Source organism: Hyalella azteca, unplaced genomic scaffold (genome assembly GCF_000764305.2).
Source record: "Hyalella azteca isolate HAZT.00-mixed unplaced genomic scaffold, Hazt_2.0.2 contig502, whole genome shotgun sequence".
Classification (NCBI taxonomy): Eukaryota; Metazoa; Arthropoda; class Malacostraca; order Amphipoda; family Hyalellidae; genus Hyalella; species Hyalella azteca.
The window spans coordinates 130,269-150,848 of record NW_025930849.1 but is presented as its reverse complement, the minus strand read 5'-3'; the positions used below and the strand labels follow the sequence as shown (position 1 = coordinate 150,848).

At 41.9% G+C, this 20,580-nt stretch overlaps 1 protein-coding gene across 1 annotated transcript in view; it reads right to left on the bottom strand.

Annotated features, from left to right (window-relative positions):
• The window catches only part of LOC108678703 (protein amalgam), a 32,698-nt gene extending 12,118 nt beyond the window's left edge, over positions 1-20,580 (bottom strand). The window contains exons 1-2 of the mRNA XM_047880193.1: positions 20,256-20,580; positions 3,354-3,460 (exon numbers count right to left, since the gene is read on the bottom strand). Coding sequence (XP_047736149.1) covers positions 3,354-3,460; positions 20,256-20,319 — 171 coding nt within the window. The 5' untranslated portion in view covers positions 20,320-20,580. The remainder of the gene's footprint in view (positions 1-3,353; positions 3,461-20,255) is intronic.

Here is a 20,580-nt window from a genome sequence, read left to right as displayed (position 1 = left end):
ACTTGTTAAAGAGCTTACGTATTAGCGAGGCTGCAAGCGCAAGAAAAGTCAGCTATAATAAGGCCTGGCGTGGGTTGATCAAACAAACATTTTTATTTTGCGAATAAATCTTGTAACAAAAGCAACGATGAAGCTATCGCATTGGAGCTGGAATATAAATTTGTTCTGAAGACTTGAATATCGGATGACCTTTTGAAAATTGGAGGCTGAGTAAACGCAACAGAGTAAATTTACAAAACATAATTACGAATTTAACACATATAATAGGTCATTATTCGCGAGATGACGAACTGCTTATGTATTTTCCCACCGACTACTGACGGCGCCGCCATGTTTACACATTTCCAAACGAGTCTGAGGATAATTTTGGTTCAACATCACAAATTTGGTGGCCAACCTACGAAGCGATGCGACGCCGCGGAGGCCTGGACCCGTCACCTCATTTGGGTTTCTTTCTCAGGAGTCCCACGGCCTTTGTGGCCACGGTAATTGCCCAGCAGGGTCACGCATTTATTCCGGGTTTTGGGGCCGCTTGGCAACACAGTAATGCTGCTCATAAATGGTGGGAGTGTGAGGCGGCGATGCCAGGGAACGCTGTTGTGCGATGTCTGAATTACTCGTGATGGAAGTGAGCGAGAAATTGCAAGCCGAGGAATCATGTTATCTAGCGCGGGCGGTTGCAGAATACTTTGAATTCTGAATTTTTAAACGACAAAGAATAATAATGCTAGTATTCATTAGCTATAGTTTCTAGTAATAAAAGTTTTACAATTATAGTCAGGAAGAATTCATTTAACAATTTCGTACGTTATTCTGATGGGTCTGAAATGTTGCAGGTGACATGCAGTCGGTGATACACTAATTTTAAGAATACTGAACTAATTTCTGGTGGAAGGGAAGAAAAAATCACAAAGAAACGCCATTTGTAATGTCCAGATGAGCATTGCGTCAGCTTGGGCCTTCCTAGTCGCTCGAGTCCTCTTGTTCTTTCAGGTCATCAATCAGGAGTTCGCCATGTTTTGCAAACAAAACCAACGGAAGTTTTTTTTTACTTGTAGAAGTTAGCCTACGAGGGGACAGCGAATTTATTTCCTCTAGTCCTGAAGACAGAACCGATGCTGACGTGTAAAATACAATTTAAAAGAAAGGTCACAAAAATGTTCACCGAGTATGATTTAGTTATTTTTTACGTTCGCTGATTTTCATAAGCATAAGTCACACATTTCACAGTTGACTATCAATAAAAAACTACATAGCTCCCATAAAAATTGAAGATTTATGTCAAAGATTGTAAATTTTTCAGGAATTTAGTCCGCGAACTGAGTTTTATCGTATAGATTATCGCTTCGTTCACTTATTTATCTCAAGACAAATTAATGCCAGTCGTCCGGCCGTGCACGATGTGCTGTAATAGATTTCCTCGCACAGACCTAAAGAGGATAGATGACCACGTGCTTGTCAGCCTGTTTCTCTCATGATAGGCAAGCTGCTCATCAAATATCCAGCTTATGGTATTCATCTGAAAGTTATTGCGTATAGGCAGAAGACACAAAGTAGTGTTTTGTCGGGTTCAGACGAGTATTATCTTTGTGGTTCGGGTGAGCGATATTCTATAATGACGAGAAATAGAACAAATCTCAATATACTGCGCCGATATTTGTTGAATGGCACGATTATGTTGTCATCTTAGTGTTTGTGTGATGCTATTGTATCTGCCAGTCAACTTTAAATTAATTCGTAGACAGGAAAACTGAGTCTAGAATCAAAACTGATTTATTCGTTGACATCCAATCAATTATGAAAAATTCTGTCTCATTGCTTACTATGAAGAGAACCCGACCGTAGGTCCTTAACCAAGCCGCTCGCATGCGGAGTTGGTTGTCTCAGGAGGCCTGCGATGGGTACGGACATGTCGCGATTGACTCGCAACATTGTCAAGCGTGACTTCCACATGCCAGAGATCTGTGCTCGTCTGAAGTCCTTTTATGAGTTTACAGGGATTTATCGTTGGCACTAAAGGCTCTCATGGCACTGTTACAGACAGCCACAAATATGAAGGCCACATCACCAGGCCAGGTCATAAAATGATCGCTTGCGCTCGCCAAACCATCGTGCATATTGCCATGCCATCGTTCTTATAATGCCCAAGCCGGGGACTCAATTTGCCAATTGGAGCTTTTACTAAAATTATCGTCGGGATAACAATAGCGACTGAAAGGAACGCGAATATTATTAAATTAGTATAATCAGTATAAAAAATGGCGCGCAATAGGATAAATGAGATCAAAATAACTGCGCCGGTTGTAGTTTGGTCCCTAGAGCGCCTCCGCGCAGAACAAAAATAAAAACATGAAATAAAATTCGCAGGTCTTAACGACCGCTTCATCCCTCTCCACAATCGCGCGAATCAACTTCTCTCTCATCACTCATCTTGCTTCCATCGAACAGACCAACGTCTCCACCATCCCTCATCCCTACCCTCACCACCATCGAGCAGACCAACGTCTCCACCATCACTCATACCTACCCTCACCACCATCGAGTAGACGTTTCCACCATCACTCATCCCTACCCTCACCGTCATCGAGCAGACCAACGTCTCCACCATCCCTCATCCCTACCCTCACCTTCATCGAGTAAACGTTTCCGCCATCCCTCATCCCTACCCTCAACCCCATCGAGCAGACCAAAGTCTCCACCATCACCCATCCCTACCCTCACCCCCATCGAGCAGACCAAAGTCTCCACCACCACCCATCCCTACCCTCACCCCCATCGAGCAGACGTCTCCACCATCCCTCATCCCTACCCTCACCATCATCGAGCAGCCACGTCAGGTTTTGTGATCTGCGTCACCATAACTCCGGCCGACCCTCTCACCCAGGAACTCATTGTCGTCTCCCTCGGCAGCGCGACATGACAGATAGCTGCTATCCAGCTCTGTGTACCTCGTCCCCTCATTATTGTTGCACTTTCGCTTCTCTATTGTAATCCAAACGATGTCATTGTGTCCCAGAAAATGTCACCAGTCTGTTCCCTCACCATGGGATCTATTCGTCCTTTCTAGAGCCGAAGTCGTTCGCTGCTATGAGCCGCGTTAGCTTTCATTGCTCGGAAAACCAGTCCTGTTCTTTTTTCGGTCGAAAACTCAAGTTAATCGTTAAGAAAATGAACCTTATTTCTGGCAGTGCATAAACTTCACCAAAAATATGCATGGTTATCTGGATTCCCGAGCATTAGTTGTAATTTGTAAGCGGTAACAAATTCGATCACATATGTAGGTTCCTATCAATGGGATCAAATGAACATTGCATTTGATCAATTATATGCGGCGCATGACAAAGCGCTTATACCTTGTACATCCTCGCACGATGAACGGTACAGTTGAGCAGCGCAGTCTTGCCTTCTGCTACGCTCACGTGGGTGCGCACGGCCGACGAAAACACTGGGCTCCCAACATCTGAAAAGATAAAAAAAAACATTTATATTCATAAAAATTGTTTGAATTGTGTTGCCATTTGAAGCTTATTACAAACATACAAAGACTCTGAGCCTTTTCTCTAATCTTTGACGCCGGTTGAGCAACTCATAATTAATGAAGATTACAGAAATTTCTAGACCAAATATCTTACACCTTGCATTTTATTCGTTAACTCGTACTTTAAAAAGTGATTGAACCTTAAATTACGCTGCGCCTAAAAAAGATAATAAAATTATGTAATAAAAATAATTAATAAATAATAAAATAATAATAAATAATAATAAAACTGTGTAAGATGAAATAATTACATTCCATAATGGATCTCGTAATTATTTATACGTTCTTGATTCTTGGGTTGTTAAAGTTTGACGGGTAGAAAAGTGAGAATGAAATGCAATGAAAGAAAAATATTGAGCTCATGAAGGTCGTCATTACGATATGCTCAGCCTGTGTTAAAGATTCATGAACAGTATAGAGCTGACGGAGGTTTTGTTATGAAAGAGCTTCGTAAATGGAAGTGAGAGTAAGATGTCAGCTCGACTTTTAATCGAAACATCGCTTAACTCGATAACACAAAGAGCTAATCGTCGCTTAATGCACCCAATTTCGGACGTCGCTGGAGCGCTGCTCAATATCTCGAGTCTCAATGCACGACACAAAAGTTGCACAGAGTGCAGCGTGTCGGCCCTTTGTTCGAGCATTTGTCGTGCCACTTTGTTCTGCGCGAAAGATGCCAAATTGAAACATGACGCGCAACAAAACCTACGAACATTTCTGTAGATTAATTTGTGGCGTTATTTGCGACGATGCAGAAGTGAGGGAAGGGAGCGAGTATTTGCTTTGTCGTGAGGGAACTGGAGACGACCCTCTCGCTAACTGTTGACTGATGGCAGCCAATTGGCGTCGCCGGCAGAGCAAACATATGAAAAAGCTTCAACTATACTACATTCATGTAATTTGCTATGTTATAAATATATACCATGTGCATAAACATGTAGTTTTTACACGTAGTTTTCTCTTACGAAGATTATAAAAAGTTTGATCATCGCGTTCTTCCTCTCTGTCATTATTTTCCACGAATTAACTTAACGACGCAATAATTACGAGCGTCAGGAGTCTTCCCCCAGGAGGACAAAGAGGCTATTACTACATCAGCCGAGCGACATTTTCCGTTCATGCGACGTGAATTAGGAGTACATCAACTATTTACTGCGTCATTATTCTTAGCGATCTATTTACACGATGCAAATAAGAATAGTAATATTTCTGAAGACAGTTCAATAAAATTAAACGCACGCCTAATTCTGTTATCACCACGTTAGTCATCGCGAGTCCCATTATTAAGAGGAGATAAACTGTATCAAGTCTGCCGGCACCACGTCTCACGTGCCAGTCTCACGTGTCAAGTACCAGTCTCATGTGACACGTGCATGCGTGTCGCACATGTCATGCACATACATGTATATACGTGTCTCGGGTGTCACATGCGAGTCTTGTATAAATGTTAGTTGGATCCGTTGCCTGTGGTTCTAACACGATTGTTCGCTTGTATCATACACCATCAACGACAGATATTGAAATAATTGTTTTTTAAATACCTTGAAGCTGGAACGAAGCCGTCACTATCTTAGCGTCTGACGCAGTTCGGATGAAATACGAAATAATCCGGGTGCTCACTCAGTTGACGTCTTTTACGAGTTCCTGCTGAAAAAATCTCTCGAACTCGACGACTTTCCATAAATAAAAGACAATCTGAGAATGCAGGCTCGGCCAAGCGGAAGCCAGCGGGTTTGTGGATGCGTTAACAGCTTCGCGATGACTCGCAAATTTGTCGTGGCTACGCCAAGTCCGGATTTGCACATCGTGCGACAGTGTTAAAATGCTGGAATTTGTCTCCACTTACAGCAGGGGCTTCTCAACTTCTATTTACAGAGATCCTGTTTGAGTGTTATTAACATGCAGCTCCTAATAATCGATTTTTTTAAATTCATGTTTACGGGGTATGTCGTTCGTACACTCAGACTCGCTAAACAAACATTTTCGGCCTCACTTTAGGTCAGTCGAGGGCTTCCTTTGGCAAGGCGTGCGCCTTGCGTCATAAAACATCCCTCTGGAGGATAAGCTGTGCGACTTAGTACGTACTTAGTTCTACTACTTATTACTTGGCTATACTTCTCAGTAATACTACCCCAACAGCGTCCAGATCGTTGCCATGCGCAGATTGTAAGAGCCAATTTGGCTGATACGAATTTTCAACTGAAGAGGTAGCTTTTTCAGTCTTTATTCGAGCGAGTTATTTTAGTAAGAGTTGAATCATATATTGCAAGGCTTAAATTACGATATTTTAACCAAATACCAGCCCGTATCGACGCTAACTCAACTTCCACCGAGAGATATTAATTTTCTTTACATTCCAGGGACCTCTGCCCTCATTCCGCCGAGTGGTTTCCCAGTGAAGAGAAAAGTTTCCAGTTAAATGTTGAAGTCAGTTTGTTTTCACTCGATCTTGGGCCTGGCCCGTCCGATGCTCCCGATGGTCATCGCACTCCGCAACCGAGAATTAAGGACCCATGTTGGCCAGGAGAAAAAGACTCAGATTAGTGACGCCTTTTCTTTTCCGTTCAGGCATTTCTTCGTTTCTGGTCTGGAAAGTCTGGAGCAGTGAGATGGCCGGCCTGGGTTCGTTGGTTTTTTCTCCAACGCTTTCTGACTTACCTGCTCTCAGAGCATGCCTAATGCCTCTGGGGAAACAGCAGTAAAAGTACATTGCTAAAGAATAAAAATTGAAATCTAAGTTCACATAATAGTTTAAAAACTCAAATAATTTTTTAACAACCTAATGCTTGACAGTAGGCACCTAAATTTTGAGAATATTTCCATATTAATTACCCTACAACTCATCGCTGAATAAATCCTCATTAATTCAATTTAAATTGCATCAGAAGCCATGCCTAAATCTCAATTAGTCACAAAATGATCGCATGAAAAAACGTACATGAACGTTCAAAAATCTTGGCGGCTCATTACATTGGAAAATTTCAAGGCGTAAATTTGAAAAGAAACGTAGATTCTGATCAAGTCAATGACATACAGAATATAAACATAATAGTCGAATATTTTCACAGAGCATCGGTTCCATGGCGTGAAATTCGTGTTCTGTCGCGCGGTGATTACTCGCAACGCACAATAGTTTCAACACGATTCATTTTCCAAGACGAATTCCAATATTTTTTCCCATAATTTAAACTTTCCGCAGAACGCATTTTTGCGGACTGAAGATGTCGTTTTTGAAGCCGAGTCACTGAAAACTAATGGACCCTAATGTGTCCTAATGGATCTATACCACAGCTGCGTAATGGGTCTCATGTATATAAGTTAGCTGGACGTGGGTGACGAAGAGTATGTCATCAAGCCCCGAGTTATGGCTACATGGAAATGCCAGCAGAAGGAACCGTTTTCGTCGTCAAATAGCTCCATCGCTGAATATATTAATGCATGGAACTTTTTCTGAACGGCTTTGCCACGGAGTAGATTAATTTTCATAAATTGTTAACTTTAGTTAGATAGTTTTCTGATCTTATCAAGATCGGTGCCAATAAGGGGTTGCTCCAAATCCGAAATATCGCCTTGATGCCGACAAAGGATCAAACTGACACTAATATGTGACTTTACTGGACAATTCATAAACCCCGGCCAATTCATAAGCCACGTCTCACCAAACTTGGGCCGTTTAGTGCATCAGAAAAATTGGAGTTCGCTTTCAGCTTTGGAAATATTGCATTACTTATCATTGTTGTTCATGATTAAACTGAATTACGAAGACAACAGTAATTGAATTGAATTCCTTACAACATAAATACAACGAAGAAAACCAGCGAGGCGAAGTGAAGCGTTATCACCAACACCTAACACAAGCAAAAATTTTTTATTGCTATCGCACAGTTTGTTTAAACGCTTCATTTCGAAACATCTTCTTCCGCGAGTCGAAGGATACCGAAAATTAAAGTAATATTGCCGTGCCTGGAACCTGGAGAACGCCTCATGCCATACGTTGTTGTACGTGCGAGGCTAAGCCGCGAGTGGCAGCCTTCTTCGGACCCTTCTTGTTTTAGGGGGACGCGCGATGCTGCTTGCTAATGAGGAAGTTGTTTGAGTCAGCAAACATTAGAGGCGAACAAACATGCCTGTTCTTCGGCTGACGACGGGGTAGGGGTGCGTTGAGCGACGGAGAGTAGTCGTGAAGTACAACATTAATTTCAAACGCGTCATCCAATACATGTTAAGGTAGAAAAATGCAGGTCATTAATTTTTAGTTGAGTACGTACAGCAGTCATACAATTGATGGGATAATTCTCCGTCTGCAGCGCCAGCAGAGAATCTCCCTAGCTGTGAAGAGGACAAAGCCTATTGTTGCATTAGTTATGTTTAGCAACTATATTAGTTACGTTCAGTTAACTTAGTAAGCCATGTAAACTGACTCATGAGTATGGGGAAACGAAGCAAAATTTAACTTTTTTATGCAATGATTTAGCTTGGCTTGTGAGGCCTCTGGGCGCATTTATTGTGCATCTTGTGCTCTTTCTTCAACGACTAAGTAAAATTGTGATTCCTGCATGAGAATTATTTCTCACATTTTCAACTCCAGGGATGAAGGAACCCATAAAAAAGGTTTCTCAACAGAGAGCTGGAACAAAATTTTCAAGAGGAGAAACCCATCCATACGATGAGGAAGTTTTAAATCCTTGAAAACCTTAGACAAGCCAAGACAAGTTTAAAGAATAGCGGAGGGTAAATTTTTGGCCTATTAAAACGTGCATTCATTTTTTGGAGCGGACTTTCCAAACTCTTCGCGGAATAGCAGTCGGAAACTTGCTCCTTCACTGTACCTTCGCCGCCAAAATCATTCCGTTCACTGCAATGACTTGAACACTGACGCTTGCCGCGGAGTAAATACTCAAATTATGGATCATGCAAACGAATCTTCGTTGAAATCAAAATCTTGGGTCACAGAGTTTGGCTGAACGCCAAATCCTGTCGACGGCAACTCAAAGGAAATCAATATGAAGTCCATTGAAGTTTCCACACTTGGGCGCTTCTCTTCTTCACGGTCGCATCGGCGGAAAAAATTCGTCAGAAATGTTTATTGGGACTTGGGCTGTCAGATTTGAGCTGAGCAGCGCAAGTGGAGTGACGCGCTAACGCCCTTGTCAGAACTAACGCACAAGATAACAAATCTTGATCTACCAAAAGAACAATATATCGATGAGTTATCAGAGTATCGAACAATAGCTTGTGTACGGCTACAATAATTAGAAGCAAGAGAGATTTTACTGCAGATATTACGTAAAGCCAAAGCCTACATTTGTTACCAGGCTGCTTAATGCTCATTCCAAACTGAAATAAGAAAGCTCACCAAATTGCAGTATAATCGTCTGAAAAAGTTCTCCTTGGTTCCACGAACAAATTTTCGCTGTGCTGAATATTTAATCTTCCAGAAATATGAATTCAGCGCTGAATTATGCAATTCTTAACTGCATAATTCAGCGCGGCAAGGCTAAATATGAGCAAGGTTCATTGCACACCAACTGGAAAACATCATACAAAAAAGCGCAGGTCTTTACGAGATACCCATAAAGAAGACCCGGGCTAGTTTAAACTTCACAGGCGCATGCAGCTAATGCCGATGAACATTTCGATATATGACTTGCTTCCTAAAAGTAGATTTTACTATATAATTTTTACATGTAAACAGGATTTTTGCGAGAAAATGACGGTTTTTCGTATATAACTCAGCTTCATGTTTCATGATCATGTTATTAATTCAACCATGCTATACCCCTTCTGGCACTCGACTTTCTTCCGGCAATCTCCAGGAACAATTTAGTTGACTTTAATATTAGCCGTTCAATTTCTGGTATATAGGCGTGAGTGTTGAGAAAAAGATTTTAAGGTTAAAACTAATTACTACAATTTGCATTTTGAGGATTAAATAATTCACAATAAATAAGTATTAATTTCTACATGCATTTAATTGTTTATATATAATACATTTGATCATAAGTTTATGCCGTCAATATATATTGACTAAATTATCAACACTTCGAGTTTGCAACAAACTTCAGCATGCTACAGCGATTCATTTCTTATCTTCCGTCGCGCTCGTCGATATTTTCCTGGAGCGTTACTAAGCTACACACGGGGAAAAGTTTTACCAAGATCTTTGGTAACACCTAGCACGCGAGAGATGCGTTACTTTGCACGCGAGAGATATATACGTTACTTAGCACGCGAGAGATGCGTTACTGGCACGCGTGAAAAGCGTTACGTTTCTTAGTTCGAACTCGGCCAATTCGTTTTGTTCGAGAAGCGATGCAGTTTCTGGTCTCACCTCTAGCACAAATGCACAATTCGAGTTCATTCGTCGTAAGCAGTCTGTCTGTCTGCCGAGGCTGTCTTATCCTCCACGTTGAACTGATGATGCAACTCGATTAGCGCGCATTCCGAGACATCTCACGCTCCGTGTTCTGCTAAATATTGACTGCCAATATCATCCCTCATACCACAACATTTTTTCGTGCTGATCTCAGGAATCAAGCCTTGATATCCATATTTATTGTAGGCCCTGTACAATCCGCTCCATCACACACGTGGCACCCCAACAGCGATACGTCATTGCGAGTCCCCTTATCTTACACTGCTGTTCTTCCCGCTGTCGTTAGATTCACCCCCGAGCGAGCGTCTTTCTCTGCATGGCTGGTGCTTATCTCTTCTTTCCACACAGTTTGACAGACGTTAATGTTCAGACGCAGATTTGGTGAAAAGCGCTCCCTGCCTTCGCATTCTGACACTGCTTGTGACGAAGTTTTAGCAACGATAAAGCCAGCAAAGCTGACAAGAAGCGAAGCACTCTTCGAGTGATGAAGAAATAAGATCGCATCCCAATACGCACATTTGGATCGAGTTGAAGTTGTTGAAAATTAGTTTCATAACTGATGAAAATGGAATAACGTGCCGTACACAGCAAGGCGTTTCCAAAGCAGCTATATACTGATAGCTCGTGAAGCAGTCACCGTTTGAACAGAGGTAGAGGCCACATGCAGCAGCCATCTTTATTCATAATTTTTCAAGTTTCTTAGATGGCAATGGGTCGAAGCTACAGAACGGCCTATTTACTTTCTGGCCTACTTTGCTGCCTTACCGATAGGAAATATTAATTACTTAATGCAGCTCGGTCAATGACACACGAAATGAAATATTTATACGCGATAGCTTGTTTTTACAACATCCAACACCTATCATGATTTCCAGGCAGCGAGGATAACTCCGATGTTTTCCTCTTCACAGAAAATTTAAGCTTTTTCTCATGGCAATATACAATCTAGTGGGTAGGATTTTTCATAAATTAGAGTCGTCAATAGTTTGGTCAATGAAAATCATAGGAATCGGTACAACCACGTTTTCAAAATCAAAATAACAGAAGGCTGATCATCAAATCTTAATTAAAAACACTTCCATGAAGTTCACTATAAATCCTGAGAATTAATCTTACATATTTAAATACGCTTCCACGATGTAAAACGCGAAATGTTTCCTACCTCTTCCTTATCAAGAAACGCTGGTGCTGATGAAAAATAAGAAAGCCGCCGGTGTAGAGAGACAGAAGTTAGCGAATTTTTTGCGTTTATTCTACGTTGGGATACAGAAGCAGCAATCAGCTAAAAATTGGGATAAGACCTGTAGTACGCGAGTGCCTTCTACATGGCACACAAACACTTACTTGTCATTAGGTATTTTGTTAAATTAAGTATGTTGTGAATTTCTCTTCTTGTCTTACTCCATTGAACATGACTGGAGATGGATGCTAAGAATGTCACTGAGAGGAGTTTTTTTTGCGCCGTTATTCAGGCGGACGGAATAATGATGGCAGCATCGGGTCAACGTGCATGAGGCTAACTCTCTGGGGAAACATGTGCCTGCATTACACGATCGTAAATAAAACTGTGTATAGTGAACGGCGTCCTGCACCAGCTTGAGGTATGGAGAGACGGAATAGGCGTTAAGAGTTCGCATTTCTATGGCAGAAAGATGCATAGACGGTGTACCTATTTAGTATTACATAGTAGTGACTGGTGTTTATGACCTTTTTGATTAACATAAGCTCTCAGGCCCAACGGTCACCCTTGTGGCTGTCCTGTGGCTTTCAGTCCACCCAACGTGGACACCTTGAAAAGAAGAAGAAGACCTTTTTGATGAACAGACGGTGTACTGTCCTATATATAGCAAATGAGTATGAACTGAATGCTTTCATGACCAGAGATGAACAGCTAGACAGCTTCCACTCCGGGCATCGGAGTAGGACAGTCATTTTGTAATAATTAATGAACGGAGTCCCACTATGACAGGAAAAAGTATTTCAATGTGGCATAGAAGCACGCCATTGTTCTTTCTCTTCATCCTATACAATAGAGTCCAACAAGTGATACACAATAATAAACCGAGTCCCACAATGACAATAAATATCTCAATGTGCCACTAAAGCATGAAAGTGTTTTCGAAGTGATAGAATTGCAGGTAGTGACTATGCCGCCATAACCAACCATTTTGTGCGAGAAGTGACCAGGCGAAGATTGCCATAACCTATTCCGCAAAGATTAGAATGTACGTTGATGTTGAAGCTGCTTTAGACGATTTTTCCCGCAGATGCTTTTGACGCCGAGTGAGACGTATGGATTTGTATGACACAAATTGAAAACTGTTTTGCATCGGTCGATGTTGAGCGTTTTATATTATATTTATACGTCATTTTTGTCTCGCTCAATCCAGCCACATTTTTTTACTGCCCAAATGCAAATCAAGAAACGGTCATACACCTGCCTTATACCGGCCACTCACGAGCCAAGCAGCGGCTAAGCATACAACGCTTGGGATTTTTCGCAGGGCTGGTGCTCCCCAGGTGGGCCAGTAATTTCTCCATGCCGGGCCGGTAACTTGCAGCCTCATATCCTTAACTTACTGTAATTTTCCTCCGCATTCATTCTGAGACGAATTGAATTCTCATCCTCCGCTTCTCCCATATGCAGTCCTAATGACTGAGCAGACTTTCCCCGCATCAGCGCTAAATTTTTCCCCTGCACGTTAATTATTCTCGAATTAACTGATACGAGTAAAAATCGCATTATGTTTCAAGATTGACATATAAAAATTCACATTATGTTTCTACTTCACGCCATAGATGTGAGGAACGATCTATATAGCTACTTAATTCACACACGAGACCACTCAATAATAATAATAAAAATAATAATAATAATAATAGCGGTTTCAGCGTTTATTAGGCCGTAGGCCTGTCGTCGAGTCTTAACATCGCAGAACATTCACAGCATTTTGCGGTCTCGAACGCGCAACTCACTGCTACAATTCTGCTGTGCTTAACCGCCTCCTTGCCGATTCTGACCAGAAACTGTCGCACAGAGCTGGGATCGAACCCGCGCCTCTAGTGCGTCAATCTTGGTACTCTGAACTGTAACCACTGGGCCACCCTGCCCAGTCATTTTTGTTTTGTAATTTGTTTAGCCAATAATAACATTAGCGCATTACTTTTTTTGTTTTCTAAAAATCGTTTCTTGGGAATGAGATCATCATTCATGATATTAAAATGTTGGCCCGGCTCTGTGCCTCGCCCCTGCTAGTCAGGCTCCGTGCCTCGCCCACCGCTTCTGGTCCGGCTCTGTGCCTCGCCCACCGCTGGTCCGGCTCAGTGCCTCGCCCACCGCTGGTCCGGCTCCGTGCCTCGCCCACCGCTGATCCGGCTCTGTGCCTCGCCCACCGCTGGTCCGGCTCTGTGCCTCGCCCACCGCTGGTCCGGCTCTGTGCCTCACCCACCTTTGGTCCAGCTCCGTGCCTCGCCCACCTTTGGTCCGGCTCTGTGCCTCGCCCCTCCGCTGGTCCGGCTCTGTGCCTGGCCCACCGCTGGTCCGGCTCAGTGCCTCGCCCACCGCTGGACCGGCTCCGAGCCTCGCCCATCGTTGGTCCAGCTGAGGACTCACGGAGTAAAACCGAGAAAGTTTCTTCGAATTAGGAGGTCTGCAATGAATGCCAATGCGTAAAACGCCAAGAAATGCTCGTAAGGTTTATTAGACGGTCCGGCACTTCGCCTCTCTGCTCCAATCCTGGTACGGTACTCTGAACTGTAACCACTGGGCCACCCTGCCCAGTCATGTTTGTTTTGTAATTTGTTTAGCCAATATTAACATTAGCGCAATTTTTTTGTTTTCTGAAAATCGTTTCTTGAGAATGAGATCATTATTCATGATATTAAAATGTTGGCCCGGCTCTGTGCCTCGCCCACCGCTGGTCCGGCTCAGTGCCTCGCCCACCGCTGGTCCGGCTCCGTGCCTCGCCCACCGCTGGTCCGGCTCCGTACCTCGCCCATCGTTGGTCCAGCTGAGGACTCACGGAGTAAAACCCAGAAAGTTTCTTCGAATTAGGAGGTCTGCAATGAATGCCAATGCGTAAAACGCCAAGAAATGCTCGTAAGGTTTATTAGACGGTCCGGCACTGGTACGTCTACACGAGAAACTCAAAAAGAGTTAGGGAAACTCTTGATGACGCATTATTTATATACCCTTGTATACTGCCGACAACTATCGTTAATAGTTCTTTTGATACGAATAATATTTATATAGTTATGTAATGGAGTTTAAAGGAGACTAGTTTAACCTGACTACCGAATACCCTGGAACCTCACCTTTAACGTTCACTTCAAATGAGGCGAAAATGAGAATCTTTATGATCATATCTTGAGCAATAGCGGCTTCCAATAGCATTTCTGACGATGAAATGCAATAAAATAAAAACCATTAGAGCCGCCCTTATTGCTGGACAAAGACCCGAAATGCGTGCAACAAGATAAGTTATCAAGCTTAATGTGATCGATATCCTGGGTGACCAAATTGTTGGTACTCAGTTCTTGTCGACTTCTAAATAAACCGTATACGGTATGCTCAATTTTGATAAATACATTCAATATAAAAACTTAAACTGGCCGAGTAATATTTTCCATTTTCCGCTTTTTGAGCTACACATGATCGAGCTACGCAAGATCTTGGCACGTATTGATGAGCTAGACATGGACGCATTATAGGACGTGTGCGGTCTGAGGTTCATCAGTCAGTAACGGAACACGAAAACATTCCTGGTATTGGCAGGCTTCCCATCGCAGAGTCATCCACATACTGCCCTGCAATCAAAACATCCAACTATCCCCTGAGATGAGCTTCAAGTCAGCATACACACAACATTTTTAGCCCAAAATCGTAAGCTCTCCGCGCTACGAAAATTCTTAACCCTAGCGATGAACAATGATGTATAGCAATGCTGCTTTATCAATGTTATAAGTTATTTTCATGGCAACTGACACACACATAATGCATTGAACTAAATTATATTAATAAACGAAGGCACGAAACCATTTAGCATTCCCAGAGCTCTGTTACATCTGGTACATTAATCCAATCTGCTGAACACTTTGGCTAGGAGCCTTTATTCTAAATTTCTTTCAAGATATGAAATAAATTGTATATGCTCTACATTTTCCAAGTTTATTAATACATTAATTATGACCTACAGAATGATACCGAGCTTGTACAGAAGAGACGTTCATAGCTACATGCTGACGCATAGTAATTTCGCTGTCTAAATGTAGATGTAAGTTACACGAGAAAATCAATGAGGTACTCAACAATTACTAGGTTTTTAGGAGCTTTTAAACAACTTCCTCCAACAGTTGTTGGTAGATTAATTGAGGGGCAACATTATAAAATGAAAAGATCGGTGAAGATCATCAATGTGACATTTCCTCTCAAGAGATGTGGGATAGACTCGCTGCTGGCATCGTTGACGCTCCGAGTATAAACGGGATTGTGAACACACTAGATTAAGCTAAAAAAGAAGCTTAATTCTACAAGAAGTTTCTACCACCTCTGTCATCTGATTGTTCAGCGGCTACTTTGCTTCACCGTCAGCACTTGGACACATCTGATGGCCGAAAGTCCAGTTTTTAGATCTCCAGGAAAGAGGAAACTAGTCAAGAACATTAAAAGATTCGGCGACAAGCCACACATGGCGATGATGGCGTATTCTTCAACGCCAACACGTGGTGGTGATGGTGTTGCCACTAGGAAATGGAAAAAGATCATGAGGTGGCTCATTGTGGCCAGAAAGAAGAGGAAACGGAAACGATAGTAGATGGCGAAAAGGCGCTTGGCGCAAAAATTCAGTTTGACGATATATACATTGGATTTTTGACGGGTCATATTCTATATAACACTAATATATATGTGTTATAGCAATTTTAAACTGATGCATCCTTAAAGGAATATGATGAATCGGCATCCGAAATCGGGTAGTCTCACGTAAGTTCTGAATGGTTCCTGTGCCACGCCCATCCAAAGATCGAATAATCAGTAAAAAGCTTCCCAATTGGATAACAAGTTACGTTTCAGTCTGGATGCGATATTAAATATAAATTGCATTATAACTGAAGGTAAAATTTTTGAAGTATAAGTAACAAACAAATGATGCAAACCGGAATACTCATTTAAGTAACGAATGGCGTATAACAACATCGGGATACCGAGAGAAGACGAGATCGAATGAGTAGGTACTAATAATCTATCCCAGGCGTCTAAGTCTACCTAGTCTTAACTTAAGTGGCGTCTACACGTCCTGAATTATCGTCAGTCTTGCATGGCATGGCAAGTTTGACAGCGTGATGACGTTTAGTCAGTCGACTTGCACGACAGTTTTAGGGTTGAACAAACCTGCTGAAGACGGGTGGGCACGACTATCAGGTGCAAGCATGACTCGCGATGAGTTAAAATGTATCGACGGGCGCAGCCGATTAATCGGTTAACGTATTTCCCTCTCTCATCTTGTCTTATTCTTGTCATCTAGTAGTTGAGAGCTCCGGCGACATTTTCTAGATTGTAGCGAGAAAATGAGATTGCAAGGCTTATGGTACGGAGTCCCAGGAATTCATTATTGAATTTTAAGGAATTCACCGCAGTATCTTAGCATATGAAGAGTTTAAATAAATTATTATAGCATTAGTAAAGCAAATCGACTAAACATGCGTCAAAGCTACTCTTCAACGTATGTTTAAACGAAACCAAGACTGCGTAGCAAAGAAACAACGGCGTAAAGATAGACCGAGCGAAAAAGAGCATTAACGCATTTCGCACTGTTCATCGCACAGACTGTGTTGCTTAGTCATTTGTTTCCTCTGGAGCTGCCAGGGATGCTATACCTGAAGACCTCATTGTCTTATACCCTCATACCTGAAAACCGTTTCTAACCCTTGACAATTTCGATCGCCATTGAATATTGCACTACAGAAAAGTATTTTATTGGTTAAAGATCCTAAAATAGACATTTGTATAGATAAAATGATTTGACTCGTGAAAAATTACTGGAACAATATTTAAATTATATCTTGTATACATCTAACTGATAAATTGTACTTTCAATTACATTTCTTTTTTTTTCGTATTTTTAGGCTCGAATCTCATTGCTGTCGTAATGAACAGTTCCTCTGAAGCACTCAACTCAAGAAAACTTTAAATTTTTGTGGAGGCCAGTCAGTCTCCAGTCAACTAGGCATGACATACAATATTGCGATTAATTTCTACTAGTAGACTGCAGACTTGCCTTCGTATTGAGTACCTAAACTATAGAAACGCCCTACGGGCCCAACGCAACTCAGACAGAAGACTGCCAAACATGGGACTACCACAATTCAGAGTTAGCCTGGCATAATCTTCGTGGTCCAAGAAGGAAATTTACAAATTAAAATTGACATTAAAATAGAATAATTCTCGTATAACCAATCTTCTTCATAAACACGGATAGTGACACGGCATTATTATCCAAAACTAAAAACGTTAAAGTAGATTAATCAACTAGGTAACGGCCATCTTACCTTGTTGTAGTTTCAGAACACTAATAATTCGACAGTCATACGGCAGGAATCCAGTAAAAGAGCAGAAGATGTCGTCAGCAGTCATTCTTATCACAAAACTACGTTTTTAATTAAATCTGCCATCTAAAATGAGGACATTAGAATGACGAGGAAGAATAAATTATCTAAATTTAATATCCAGTCCTGTTGAAAACTCCAAAACCGTCACCACGCCACAGCATCGTTAAGAGAATACGGCTTCCGGCGGCAGTCTGCGTCGCTGAACGAGGCTGCTTAAAGCTTTTTACTCCATTATGTCGCTACATAACATTAAGTAGAATACGATAGGGAACTTGGCTCGAGCACCTTCGCATTTTAGCTTTGGTTTTATTTGATTACAAGTCATCGCAAGCGAGGCAGCAAAAGTGCAGCGAGTTATTTCACTGCTGGAGTGGGGCTCTAAACACGCGTACCCCGGCGTAAACCGTTGCAAAGCAGCATAAAATCCGGCACACGGACGTCTAAAATAAACATGCCGTGCAATGCCAGGCCTCAATGACATGCCTGGCCTGCTCATGACTTGAATTGTTGCTCGCAAATCAGATGACTTAGTCTGCCGTTAAATCAGCCTCAGTGATATCGGGTGTAGGCGTGAGAAAAGGAATCGCCAAGGCATTTCGAAAGAGTTAGAACTTTAGAAGAATATATACAGTTCAGCCATGGTCAGCCTAACTTGAACGGTCATACACCCAATTAACCTATTTTACAGTACAATATTTGATAAAAATGGGGGTATCCAATCTTTACAATAGCGTATCTAACATACTTTACCGAGAATCTAAAACCACATCTTCTCAGTGAAAGACTTCAATATTACACGCCTAAGTAGCACACAAACGGCACTAAACTCATTATTATAATCTGCCTTGAGGCAATTACCGAGCATATGTGCTTAGTTCGGCAGAACTTAGGGTTTTTTAATACTCAAACCTCCCTCCACTTGAGCCTGCTTTGTAGCCCCGCAAACATTGAAAAGTTTGGTCTGCTCGACATTCATACCAAGTTCTGACCACGGAGTCTGCCGCAAACTTTGTGACTAAGTACGGCTTCGCCTTCGTTACTGCATGCTGGGTTCGACGACGCCCGCACAAAGACGTCGTTGTTTGGTCTTATTATCTGTATTTAGGGGGCAAATTAATAGGTGGAAGGTCATTAAATGATTTCAGATCTTTATCGAAAATGAAACTTTTAACTTTACGCTTATTCAAGTGATGCCAATTTACGAGTAATATTATACACAAAATCTAATTAGTAGTCAATTTAAAAACATGCGTTCTTCTGTGTTATTTTTGGTTGCGTTTTTTGACCACAAATAACACAGAAGAACGCATGGTTGCGTTTTTAGCGCATTTTCTCATTTATGTGAAAAAGGCGCTATTGTGCTCGTCATATCCGTCCGTCTCTCTGTCCGTCCGTCCGTCTCTCTGTCCGTCCGTCCGTCCGTCGGTGACCACGTTTTCGTCGACGAGAAAATGCGCTCTCTGTTACTCACTGCAGTGAGTACTGAGTTATATATTTCTTATTTCTGTTCAATAACTACGTCAATCATCTCGACAAAAGATTTTTGATGTTAAGCTCCAGGAGGTTGTTCGCAATACACCCCCAGATGCCCTAATAACTTTCGTTTGGTGAGCAACATTTACCTTTTATTAAAACAAAATATTCACAATAAAAGTTGTGCTTCATTAAAAGAACTAAATTGTCCAGAGAGTTTGTTAAAATAATTGTCGCGCCTCTCGTACTTTGCTCGGCTGAAGCCTGAAAAGTTGCCTGGCAGTCTGGATATTTCGAGGAGTGTTAGATTTACGACGCTCGAAAGTTATTTCCCGGACACAAAACTTATTTCAAAAAGACGATTTGAGCTCTAGTGAAATAAAGGCCGCGACAAAGTTAGTCTTTCTAGTGGTCTGCAAACCCTTGAAGTTGCAGGAACTCAAGTATTAAAATAGATAGAGCCCGTTTTGAGAAAATAATTTCGGTGATAATTGGAGATATCATTACTCGAACAAGAGGTCGCTTACACGGGACGTCGGCCGCCCGCACGAGAGAGACAGAGAAGGGAAATGTAAGGAATCCTACCTACATAATAACTTAACCCCACAACTGAGACCTGCAGTCAGACACCGCGAGCTCAGCGGTGGGGCGCTCAGTAACAATCCCCAAGGAACGCGAAATCCCATAGGACTTTTGACGCGCACAGACACACGTCAGAAGTCCCCCCTGAGGGGAATTTATGCAACAAGCAGGCTCTGCAATATTAGGGTTAACTGTGTGAATTTGCCAACTTTACGTCATGTTACTCATATATAAAAGTTATTATACTTCAATGAGGTTTGATTTCTATGCCAGTGAAATTGGTGAATGTCGTTTCAAGGATTTGATATAAAGAAGGCACACAGTAACCACGTCGACGTTGTCTCTGCACGCCATTGCGGATTAAAAGCTTTGCGAAGAGTCTTACTTGGCATGGACAAAGCGTTGCCTCCATGTCATGAACTCGTTAAAGTAGGTGCAAGTTCGGCGAGTAGTCGTTCGGTCATAGAGCTAATTATTCAAATTTCAGAAATTCAGGCAACTAATGTTGAAACACGTAGGTAGACGCATTAATTCAACCATGGGTAGACGTAGGTTAATCATTTTGTTAAGTAATTTCTAAATAAACAAATTCAAGTCAAATATTTAGAATAAGAATTTGGTAAGAGAAAATTTAGCAAGAATGCTCATGAAATAGAACAAGGGAGCACGAATATCACTCGCCTGCTGTCGCGGCCGCGACGCCACCGAGAAGCAGCAGCAATCGTTGCATTGTGAGCGTCAACATCACGACGAATTTTTCATCAATGTTTGTTACAGAAACTATGACTGCGCTGGAACTTTTGAGCTTCTCACATAAGTGAGCTATTGTATAACAATATGATTTTTTAACACGTAAACAGTGTAAAATTTTTAGTGACTGAATAACATGTTAGATTATGACGGCAATTGTGTGTTTGAATTAAAACAAATAAATGTAGCTATATAGCCTAGCGGGCCTATTTTGTGGCTTCTGACATACGGAATAAAATTTGGCATTAATCGGGAC